The sequence below is a fragment of the Petaurus breviceps genome, unplaced genomic scaffold, assembly GCF_028583685.1.
Source record: "Petaurus breviceps papuanus isolate PSGF00001 unplaced genomic scaffold, PetGlider_PUasm1.0 90903, whole genome shotgun sequence".
Lineage (NCBI taxonomy): Eukaryota > Metazoa > Chordata > Mammalia > Diprotodontia > Petauridae > Petaurus > Petaurus breviceps.
The window spans coordinates 18,904,966-18,917,285 of NW_027187376.1; the positions used below are offsets into that span (position 1 = coordinate 18,904,966).

The following is a 12,320-nucleotide window of genomic DNA, read 5'->3' on the forward strand; positions in this document are numbered from 1 at the left end:
CACTATATAAATGCTCATTCTCTTTCTCTCTTCCACCTAGATTATAAATGCAATCATGGTATCTATAATGATTTAAAATTTGGGGGGGAATTTAAATTGTCCAATCTCTATGTCTTATCTGGTCAGGCATTTTCCCCCAGTTATGACAGGTACTTTATACTTTTTGATTTTTAAAATTTATATTTTAAAATTTAAATTTAAAATTTATACTTTCTGATTTTTAAAAATGATGGGAGCTTTTATATTCAGGTCAAATATCCATTAGGAGCTTATGTATGGTGTAAGATGCAGGGCTAACTCTGTTTGCCAACCTTTCCAGGTTTTTTAGAAATTCTTGTAAAAAATGGTATCCTTTCCTGGTAATAGGTTTTGAGGTTTACAAAACTCTAGGCTACTGTGTTGAGTTGCTTTATCTAGTCTAGTCCAATGATCTGGTTTTTGTATTTTTTAATCCAGTACAAAGTAGTTTTGATCATTGCTATTTTGGGGGGCAAATTTGAATGGCATATCACTAAATCTTAAGTTGAATTAAGAAGTTTCATTATCTTTTTAGGATACTGATATGGCTCAACCATTAATACACAATACTATGCCAATTATTTTCATAAAGAAAGTTTTCTGATTGTCTTTGTCAAGACTCAAGTATGTCTTGGCAAGTTAACCAAATGGATCACTGATCTTATCAATTTGTAAGTTCTCTACAACAAAGTAGATGGTAATCCTTTCTTATGACTGTTCATCTGTTATCTCTAATCTTTGCCATGGGACCAGACCATTTTTTCTTCCTATCATACATTTCTTTCATAACATTTTTTACTCCTATTTTTCCAAGGTTCCTCACTGATATAGTTTGCTCACACTTACTATGAGCCTCTATTGCCCTCTGTGGGAGTGTTCTATACCTTGTGGTGGTACAAAGTCAGTATAATGCTGGAATTAAAATGAGTCTTTGTTTCTGGGAGAAACTAGGATCAGGAAAGGAATGCACAATTTTCCCTAAGGCAATCTACCTAGATTTCCTCTTCCTTTCTCTTGTCCCAAAGTTCAGTCCATTTGTATCTTCTGACTCAAGTATGTATATTGCCCCAAAAATGTTATAGGCTATCTATGCAATAATATGTCATAACTTGGAGCATAAATATTTTTCATCCACTTGTTTTTTCCTGTGTAGATGGTAAGAACATTCTCTCTCTCCTTTTTTATTTAGTATTTTATTTTTCCCTAGTTACACGTAAGAACACTTTTTAATGTTTGTTTTTAAAATTTTTTAAGATGTTATTCTCTTCAGTATTTTTTTGTGTCTTCTTTACCAAGATTGTTTTTCAGGATTTTCTTGCATTACTCTGATTTCTCTTCCCAATTTTCCCTCTATCTCTCTTACTTGATTTTCAAAATCCTTTTTGAGCTCTTCTATGGCCTGATACTAATTCATATTTTTCTTGAAGGCTTTGGATGTAGGAGCTTTGATTTTGTTCTCTTTTGAGTGTTTGTTTTGGTCTTCCTTGTCACACCACAGTAACTTTCGACAGTCAGAGGGTTTTTTTGTTGCTGTTGTTGTTTGCCCATTTTCCATTTTCCCAGCCTATTACTTGACTTTTAACCCCTTGTTAAAGTAGGGCTCTGTTTCCAGGGTGGAAGGTGTACTGTCCCAAGCTTCAGGGTTTTATGCAGTTGTTTCCCAGAGATACTTCTAGGGACCTGTAAGTTTTCAGTTGTTTCAAGGTGGTATGATCTAAGGAAAGGTGTTTAATCCTCTCATGGCCTGTGGCCTGGTCTGTGAGGGACCACAAGTACTCTTTTCTGCCCTGAAACTGTGAGGAATGCCCCCCCTCCACTGTGGTCACAAGTGCTCTCTCCTTGCCCTGGGACTGCCACCCAGAACTGTGACCTGGATCTGAGTATGGGCAAGGCAACAGAATCCTGACTCAGTGATAGCAAAAAGACCCCTTGTAATTTCCTTCTGACTAGTTGTTTGACTCCCTTATCATCTGTGGGCTGAGAGTTCTGGAAGTAGCAGCTCCTGATTTAGGCACTTTCAAGGCCTGCTCCTAGTTTGTTGTGGCTGGGATTGTGCTGGTGTGGCCTGTGCTGTACTGTGTTCCACTCTCACTCAGGGCAACAAACCTTTCCTGCTGAAGTTGTCTAAGTTGTAGTAGTCTGTGGGCTGAGGTCTGGAAATTCTCACGGCTGCTAAGTGATTCAGTCGCTCCAAAAGCCTACTCCTGGTTTGCTTGGGCCCAGTCTGCACACAGCCTGCACTCCTCTCTCACCCTGGTTCAACAGACCTTTCCTGCCGACCTTCCATGTTGTCTTGCATTGAAAATTTGTTTCACTCTGTCTTTTTTGTGTGTTCTACTGTCCTAGAATCTGTTTAGAGTAATTGTTTAAAGGTATTAGGAGCCTGGGGGAGAACTCAGGTGAGTCGGTCTTTACTCTTCCATCTTAGCTCAGCCTCAAGGACATACTCTTTTTTTTTTTTTTTGGAGGGCAATTGGGATTAAGTGATTTGCCCAAAGTCACGTGGCTAGTGTGTCAAGTGTCTTGAGGCTGGATTTGAACTCCGGTCCTCCTGACTCCAGGGCTGGTGCTTTATTCGCTGCACCACCTAGTCGCCCCACAAGGACATACTCTTAATTAAATTATTTATTTTTAGTTTTCAACAATCACTTCCATAAGTTTTAAATTCTCTGCTTCTCCCTCCCTCCTCTCTCCCCAAAACGGCTTGCAATCTGATATGGGTTCTGCATATACATTCCTATTAAAACACATTTTCATATTAGTCATTTTGCATAGAAGAATTATAACAAATGGGAAAAACCATGAGAAAGGAAACCAAACCAAACCAAACCAAAACAAAACAAAGAAGACAGTCTGCTTCATTCTGCATTCCAACTCCATAGTTCTTTCTTTGGATGTGACTGGAACTTTCCATCATGTATTCTTTGGAATTGTTTTAGGTCCTTGCATTGCTGAGAAGGGCTAAGTCTATCAAAATCAGTCTTCACACACTGTGGCTGTTACTGTGTACAATGTTTTCCTGGTTCTACTCCTTTCACTCAGCATCAGTTCATACAGATCTTTCCAGGTTTCTCTGAAGTTCTCCTGTTCATCATTTCTTACAGCACAATAGTATTCCATTACATTCAGATGCCACAACTTGTCTAGCTATTCCCCCATTGATGGGTATCCCCTTAATTTCCAGTTCTTGGTCAAGGACATACTCTTTAGATTGGTTACAGATCTCATTCAGAAGGCTCTTCACTCTTCTAGGCTTGATATAACAGTACAAGGTCATCTGTAAACAGGAACAACTAGGAACCCTGACCATCTACAGGAAATTCCTCTTCTATTTGGACTCCATGCCTTACTTCATGTTTATGATAAGAGGGCTACTGAACAAGATTATCTCTGTGTTTGTAACTTTCAAGGAATTTTGAATTCACTGTACAGATGAGAGACCTTATTGGAAAAGAGCCATTAAGATTACATTTTAACTATCAGCCTCATCACCTTCCTCCCCACCCCTAACCTGTGTTGCCTAGCTCTGGGTCATCTTCACACCATGATATAAAACACCTACGCATCTTGATGCCTTTTCTGTGTTGTTATTCCTCCATCAGAGTGCAGGGAGGGTCTATCATGTTTGCTTGTGCATCTCTAGTACATAGTGTTTGTGATTCTCTCTCTCCCTCCCTTCCTCCCACCTTTCCTTCTACTTTCAAGTCGATTAGAATATACATGCATAGATAAATCACGTGCAGATGAAAAAATGATCAAAAAAAGATAATAAATAATTGAAAATAAATGGCATAAACAATAACTGCTATAAGAATTCATAAGATAAAGAGACCATTCTGAGTTGACACAATCAGAAAACATTTTCCAAAAAGGTGAGATTTCTTTATGCCTATATGAAAGATGCAATAAATGAAGGAGGACATTAGGATCTGTCTTTTTTTCTTAGAGAGAAAATGTTGAGTGAAAAAATGACCATAACAACATTCTTACCTCCAGAAGTTTTAGATTATCTAGGTCCAGAGAGGGCTCAGAGGCTGCTGCTTCCATCATGTTCATACTGTGAAGACCTTGCTTACGATCCCCTATAAACAAATGCAGGAGTCCTATTAATGCCTAAAACAATAAATCTGTCATTTTTAAAGGGGGGGCAGGGAGGAATGTCTTTAATAAACGCTATAGAAGCAAAAATGAAAGCTAATACATAGTTGGGCAAAAAACCCAAAAGGTTTAATATAAGGAATTCCTAATTCCTTAATATACAAACTACTTGCCAAATCAATAGATTTTGTAAATAAAGGACAGAAATGGGCAGCTCCTATGTGAGTTCAGTTCCAGTAAACTGGTTCTCCCCAAAGATTGTAATATGAAACCCAAATAAACTTAAATTCTTAGTAATATAAGCACCAGGAAATCAGAGACCCTTTGGCATTTTTATCCCAGTAACTACTACAGTGCTTGGTATGCAATAGTTGCTTTAAAAATCCTTATCAAATTTAATTGAGTGGGTCCACATAAAGAATCAAAATTAGCAAAGCCCTGAAACCCCACTATCTATGAAATATATAGTGACTTTTTAAAACAAGAAATTATTTCCTTTTAAATTAGTTTTTTTGAAATCACCAAAATCTCTCTCCCATTTAAAAAAAAAAAGGAAAATAAAATGCCTGTTACAAACATAGCAAATTTTACATTGAATTTGTTTTTTTTTAAGTTTTATTTTGTATCCTTGAGTCTTTTACTTTAAAAAGGATGTGGGTAGCATATTTCATCATTAATCTTCTGGAATCAAAGTTGATCATTACTCTGATCAGGGTTCCTAAATCTTTCAGAGTTGTCTTTCCAATACCGTTTCCTTTGTTCTGTTCACTTCACTCTGTATTAGTTCATAAAAATGTTCCCAGATTCCTCTAAAACTATTCCCTTCATTCCTTTTTTAAAAAGTACAATAGTATTCTATCACATTTAGTTAACATAATTGTATTCTTTCCATCCTTGGCTGGTTTAGGTTAGAGTGAAGTTCTAAAGTCAGACACTCCTTTCATCCTTTCTTTCTTTTTTTTATGGAAATCTATTTGCACACTCTCATTATGTGAAATAATTTTCCCTAACCTTCCACTCTCCCTTTCCATATCTATTATGTTCCCCTTTCCCTCCTTTTCCATTCTGCTTTTAAGATCATCAAGGCATTACAGAAGATAAGACATTACACTTACAGGGCTTCTAATTAGAATCCCTTTACGATCCCTGATGAAAGTAGAGTTGAAGGGACACATATCATCTCTACATAGGACAATGTGATCAGTGTACCTTTTTAGGCCTTTATGATTATTTGATGTTTCATTTTGTTTGTTCATTTTATGTTTCTCTTGACTTGTATGTTTGCACTTCATAGTGCAACTCTTTCATAAGAAATTGTTGGAAGTCTTCTATTTCATTAAAGATCCATTCCTCTTATCTTCTAGGATTAAATGTGTTTTTTTCTGGACACAAGTCTAAATCCTTTGCCTTCTGTAATATCATATTCCAAACTCTCCACTCCTTTAAAGTGAAGCTGCAAAACTGTATGAAATCCTGTCTGGCAGTTGAATTTGTTTTGTGATCGCTTGCAGTATTTTTCTTTGACATGGGAGTTCTGGATTTTGACTATTGCAATCTTAAGAGTTTTCATTTGGGGTTTGTTTTAAGAGGTGACTGATGGAGTCAATTTCTACTTTGCCTCCTGGTTCTAAGAGAGCTGGGTGGTTTTCTTTTAACTTTTTTTGAAATGTGATGTCTAGGCTCATTTTTTTGGTCATAATTTTCAGGTAGTCAGATGATTATTAACTTCTCCCCCTCTATCTGTTTTCCAGGTCAGTTGTTTTGCTGAGATAATTTATATCTTCTATTTTTTCAATCTTTAGAATTTGCTTTCATATTTCTTGTTGTCTTATAAAATAACTGGTTCTTATCTGATCCATTCTAATTTTCAGTGAGTTTCTTTCTTCAGTAAGGTTTTATAATACTTGTGCCAACTGTTAGTCCTCTTTCTAATTATTTCCTCTATACCTCATTTCTTTTCCATTTTTTTCCTGTAGTGCTTTCATAGAAACAGAGACACATAATTTTTTTTGGGGGGGGTTTGGAGGGGGGTAAGGCAGGGCAATTGGGGTTAAGTGATTTGCCCAAGGTCACACAGCTAGTGTTAAGTGTCTGAGTTCGGATTTGAACTCAGGTCCTCCTGACTCCAGGGCCAGTGCTCTATTCACTGTGCCACCTAGCTGCCCTATATATACATATATTTTAAACTCTTGTGTTATTAAGCTCTTCCAGGAATTCTGATTAAATTTGTGCCCAGGCTGTGTTTTATTTTGAGGCTTTGCTTGTATACATTTTAAAGTCATTCTCTAATGGGTTTTTATCTTAAGCATCCCTGTCACCATCATAGGTTTGTTTTGTTTTTTTTTTTTAACAGCAAGATTCTTCTTTTTTTGGGGGTTTGCTCATTCTTCCGACCTACTTCCTGACTTGTACATTATGTCAGGGCCATGCTCTGCATATTTCTAGGGAATGTTTGGGCTGCTCCTGCTGCTGCTTTCTTGAATGCTACATGTTCCAGGCTCTCAGGAAAAGCTTAGGCTAAGGATCTGCAAACTTTCAGTGCTCCCAAAGTGGTCTGATCCAGGGCAAAGTTTGATTACTGCCTGCCCTGGACTGAGATCTGTAAATTCCTGATGTGGTTTTGGATCTGAGCAAAAAGTCTGTCTCATCCTTAAGTTGACAGTGCTTCTCCTTCCCTCCTAATTACTTAGTATCACATTATCTCTGTACATGTTCTCATTCCCCATCACGCCCTTAACTCCAAGGCACACACATGTTTAGAATGTAAGCTCCATGAGGGCCAGGACATGTTCAATTTTTATTGACAAGTTCCTCCCTCCTAATAAAGTGCCTTGCATATGTTAGGAATTTAATAAATTTGTTGAGTGGTAGTGGTTGTGAACAAAAGATTAATTAAAAATAACTGAAATTTTACCTGCCAGCATCCTATATCCAAAGAACAGGGCAGTTATCAAAACAGCTAATACAGAGACTGATGCAAAGGCAATTACTATTGTCTCATCTTGGTGAAATGAATGAGGAGGACCTGAAAGAAAATAAATTAGAAACTGGTAAAAACTGTTTAAAAAAAAACAAACAACACACTTTTTTTTTTTTGCTTTTTGGAGGGCAATTGGGGGTAAGAGACTTGCCCAAAGTCACATGGCTAGTAAGTGTTAAGGGTCTGAGGATGGATTTGAACTCAGGTCCTCTTGACTCCAGGGCCAGTGCTCTATTCACTGCACCAGCTAGACACCCCGATATACCACACTTTAAAAGATATGTTCTTTTTTTTTTTTTTTAAAGCAATCGGGGTTAAGTAACTTGCTCAAGGTTACACAGCCAGTTATTTCTGGGTGTGGTGCTGAGTATCTGAGCCCAGATTTGATACCCAGGTCATCCCGACACTGGAGCCGGTGCTCTTACTCTCTGTGCCACCTGGCCGTCCGTTAAAAGATATGTTCTTACAGAATATTAAAATATATTTTTTTTTTAAATTAAGTGAAAAATCAAATTCTTGTTCTTAAATGACATTTAGAACCTACAGGAACAAAAATAATTAAGAGAAAAATAAGTTACCTTATTAAAAAAATCATGACCTTATATGGCATTAAAAAACATAGACAAAAGTAAATAAGTGAAAAACCAATAAATAAGTGATAAGAGATATTTTTAAAATATTTGCACAAATTATCTTGTAAAGGATTGGAATATTGACAGATGTTATAGTTCTAGATAATAAAAAATCAGGTATAGTATGAGAAATTACATCAAAAATACATATGTAATTATCATCTAATAATATTATTTCAGAGGAAGTTGGTGAGGTGTGAACTACAGAAATGACTAAGAAATTCAAATGAATCAATTTAATGTTGGAAGAAGCATCAATGGCTGTCATACACATATAATATGATCATTTAATGGCTATCATACTCCCAGGGAGTAAATCTTCCATAAGTGTCTGCTTTGAATGTGTTTAGAATCAAAGGATCACAGAATGAGATAAAAGGAATCAAAGCAATCATTAATCTAACTCCTTTATTAAACAGATATCAAAATTAAGACTTGGAATTATTGAATTGGCCAAGGTTACACAACTAGCAGTGACACAATTAGAATTAGTCTGCTGAATCTCAACCCAGTGTTCTTTTGCCACAATACCATGCATTGCATGACAGCAGCAATAATTACTTTCATGTTTTACCTTTGAAAAATTGTATACCACCCAAGCTTTTGGGACAAAACTCACCATTTGACAAAAACTGCTGGGAAAACTGCAAAGCAGTCTGGTAGAAAGTAGGAAAAGACCAGATCTCACACCATTTACCAAAACAAAGTCAAAATGGGTTCATAATTTAGATAAAAAGGGTGATACCATAAACAAATTAAGAGAGCAAGGAATAGTTTATCTGAAAGATCAATGGAGAAGGGAAGAATTTGTAACAAGACAAGAGACAAAGAGCATTACAAGATGTCAAATGGACAATTTTGATTATATTAAATTAAAAAGGTTTTGTATAAACTAAACCAATGCAACCAAGATTAGAAGGAACACAAAGCTAGGAAATAATTTTTACAGCAAGTGTCTCTGACAAAGGCCTCATTTCTCAAATACGAAGAGAACTGAGTCAAATTTAATTTTTTATTTTATTTTTTTTTGCTTTTTGGAGGGCAATTGGGGTTAAGTAACTTGCCCAAGTTTACACGGCTAGTTTTTTTGTGTGGGTGTTAAGTGTCTGAGGCCAGAACCGAACTTGGGTCCTCCTGACTCTGGGGCTGATGCTTTACTCACTGTGCCACCTAGCCACCCCAAACTGAGTCAAGTTTATAAGAATAGAAGTCATTTCCCAATCGATAAATGACCAAAAGATATGAATAGGTAGTTTTCAGAAGAAGAAATCAAGCTATCTATGGTCATATAAAAATGCTCTAAATTACTACTTATAAGATAATTCAAATTAAAACAACTCTGAGATACCACCTCATACCTAGCAAACTGGCTAATAGCATAGAAAGGGAAAATGATAAATGTTGGAGGGGATTTGGGAAAACCGGTACGTTAATGCATTGTTGATGGAGTTGTGAACCAATCTAACCCTTCTGAAGAGCAATATGAAACTATGCTCAAAGGTCTATCGAATTGTACATACCCTTTGATCCAGGAATACCACTACTAGGTCTATATCCCAAAGAGATTAGGAAAAAAAAGGGAAAAGAACCTATGTGTACAAAAATAATTTTAGCAGCTTGTTTTGTGGTGCAAATAACTGTAAATTGAGGGGATACCCATTAATTGAGGTCTAGCTGAACAAGTTGTGGTATATGATTGTAATGGGATACTGTTGTGCTATAAGAAATGAGTAGGCTGATTTCAGAAAAACCTGGAAAGGCTTATACAAACTGATGCAAAAGGAAGTAAGCAGAACCAGAAGAATATTGTATATAGTAACAGCAACATTGTGCTATGATCAGCTACAACTGACTTAACTATTATCAGCAACACAATGATCTAAGACAATTCCAAAGGATTCATGATGAAAAACACTATCCACCTCCAGAGAAAGAACTGGAGTCTGAATGCATATTGAAACATTCTATTTCACTATTGTGTATGTGTTTTTTTCTCTTAACAACACAGCTAACACAGAAATGTGTTTTACATGACTGCACATGTACAACCTATATTAAATTGCTTACCATCTCAGGGAAGGGTAAGGGAGCGGATTTTGAACTCAAAATTTTACAAAATAAATGTTAGTTTTTATATATAGTCAGGAAAAAATAAAATATTATTCAAAAAGTTGTCATAACTTGCTCCCCAAAGAATTATTAAAATGTTTTTCTCCATCCCACTGTATTTTGGAATGGCATGAATATGAAAAGTGGTTAACCAAGGACAACTGATGACCAATTCAAATTCCTGTAGATGATGATACTCATTAAAGGGCTTATATGTAATAAGGGGATTCTCTAGCCCCACAAATGGGCCAATTGGAGTGAGAAGATTAAGTTTGTACAATCTGGTACCTAAAAGTTGGAAATACTATCTCTGAGATCTATTCTAGCTTTAAATCTTATGATGCTAAGTAATCTTTATCTCTAATCCTTGATTTGAAATGACATCATGAAAATTCACAAAGGAAGAAAAAATTTTGAGGCTAACTTTAGGAAAAATAACCATATCCTTCCAAAAACACAGTCCTTGGTGTTACTGTCAAAAACCAGATATCAAAATTGACAAACCATGGGGTCCAACCCAGGAGAACTATTCTTACATGGTTTCTTTTCTTCCATAAAAATCAAATAATTATAATTACTCCTACTTCCAAATGAATGAGATTTGGCCTCTGAAAAAGTCAGAATTAGAAGTATCTCCACTGATATGCCTTCCTAGTCTAACCGAATACATTATATACACAGACCAAAAATAGAATATCTTCTCAGATTTTTATGTTTAGCTTCTTCCTATGAAAATAATTTCTAGGCAATGTTTCTATACAAGTTTTCTTAAAACTTTTTATTCCTAACCTAGGACACTGAGCAATCAAGACCTATGCTTTAAGTGTTGATTGCTTTTCTCATTTAGATTATTTCCTTTATAGAGTTAGGTTTCTGTTGGAATATAGCAGTATTGTTAAGTAGTTAGAAGGTAAAGTGGTTAAGTCAGTGAGTCAGTCAATTAGCATTTGTTAAGCACCTACTTACTATGTGCCAGGCACTGTGCTAAACACCAGGGATATACAAAGAATGGCAAAAAACAGTCCCTGATCTAAAGGAGTTCAGTCAATAAGGGAGACAATTTGCAAACAACTATGTACAAATCAATCACAAAAAATTTAAATATCTACTATGTTGCCAGGCATTGTGCCAGATACAAACAGAAGCAAAAAACAGGTCCTGCCCTCAAGGAACATGGGGGAGAGAATAAGCAAACAAATCTGTATAATAGGGACAGCAGGAAAAAAATAGGAAAATGCTCAGAGATGAGAGATGGAGTGTCCCTTGTTTGAGGACCTGGAAGGAAGTCAGTGTCATTGAACTGAAGAGTGTGTGATAGGAATTAAAGTGTAAGCAGATTGGAAAAGTAGGAGGAGAGCTAGGTTATGAAGGGCTTTTAACACCAAACAGAGGATTGTATATTTGATCATGGAGGCAGCAGGGAGCCACTGGAATTTATTGAGTGGGGTGTGTGTGTGTGTGTGTGTGTGTGTGTGTGTGTGTGTGAAAGAGAGCGAGAGAGAGAGCGAGAGAGAGAGAGAGAGAGAGAGAGAGAGAGAGAGAGAGAGAGAGAGAGAGAGAGAGAGAGAGGATGCTTTAAGAAGATCACTTTGATGGCTGAATGAAAGTCTGGCTGGAATAAGGAAACAGTTGAAGTAGGGAGACCAGACGGTAGGTTCTTTCCATAGTCCAGGCATGAGGTAATGATGGAAGTGGAGGCAATATCCATAAGAGCATATTTGAGAGATGTTTTGAAGGTGAAGTCAACAGGCCTTGGCAACATATGGGAGATGAGAGAGTGATGAGTGAAGAGTGAAGGATGACCCCTACCTTGTGAGCCTGCGCAACTGGCAGATACTGAAAGGAAAGTAAGGAGGGAGAAGGGTTTAGTGGGAAAAGTAAAGTTTTGGACATTTGAGGTTTGAGATGCCTACTGGACATCCAATTTGATATGTCTGAATAACAACTGGAGATGTGAGAATGGAGGTCAGCAGAAAGGTTGGGGCAAGATAGGGAGATCTGAGAATCATTAGCATAGACAGAACCTTGTGGGCTACCTAGGGTTAGAGTGAGTGATCTGGATGAGGACCAAGCAAAGGAAACGGAGAAGTGGTCAGAGAGGTAGGCAGAGAACAAGGAGAGCCGTGTTTCTAAAATCTAGAGATAAGAGAATATCAAGAAGACGATTCTCAACAGGGCCAAAGCTCGTAGAGAGGTAAAAAAAGAATGGACTGAAAAAAAGTCATGAAAGGGGAGAGAGATTTAGAATAATATGTAGTGGGGATTGATGGATTTAGTCATTTTTCTGGGGGTCAGGAGAAGAGGAGAAATGGACAGTAGGGAAGCAGATTATAGACAGGGAGCATCAAAAATCAGTGAGAGAATGGCGACAATAGAAGGGGGAATATGTTGAAGGAGATTCAATGGAATTTGTGCATGGAGAAGAGTTTGCTCTTTGTTGACAGCAACAATAGTAATGATAGTTAACATTTCTATAGCGCCTA

The 12,320-nt window shown here is 36.8% G+C and overlaps 1 protein-coding gene across 2 annotated transcripts in view; it reads right to left on the reverse strand.

The window, feature by feature from the left end:
- Positions 1–12,320, reverse strand: part of BMPR2 (bone morphogenetic protein receptor type 2) — a 99,987-nt gene that overhangs the window by 39,150 nt on the left and 48,517 nt on the right. For both annotated transcript variants that reach the window (XM_069075351.1, XM_069075350.1), the window contains exons 3-4: positions 7,031–7,141; positions 4,009–4,100 (exon numbers count right to left, since the gene is read on the reverse strand). In XM_069075351.1, the coding sequence (XP_068931452.1) occupies positions 4,009–4,100; positions 7,031–7,141 (203 nt within the window). The remainder of the gene's footprint in view (positions 1–4,008; positions 4,101–7,030; positions 7,142–12,320) is intronic.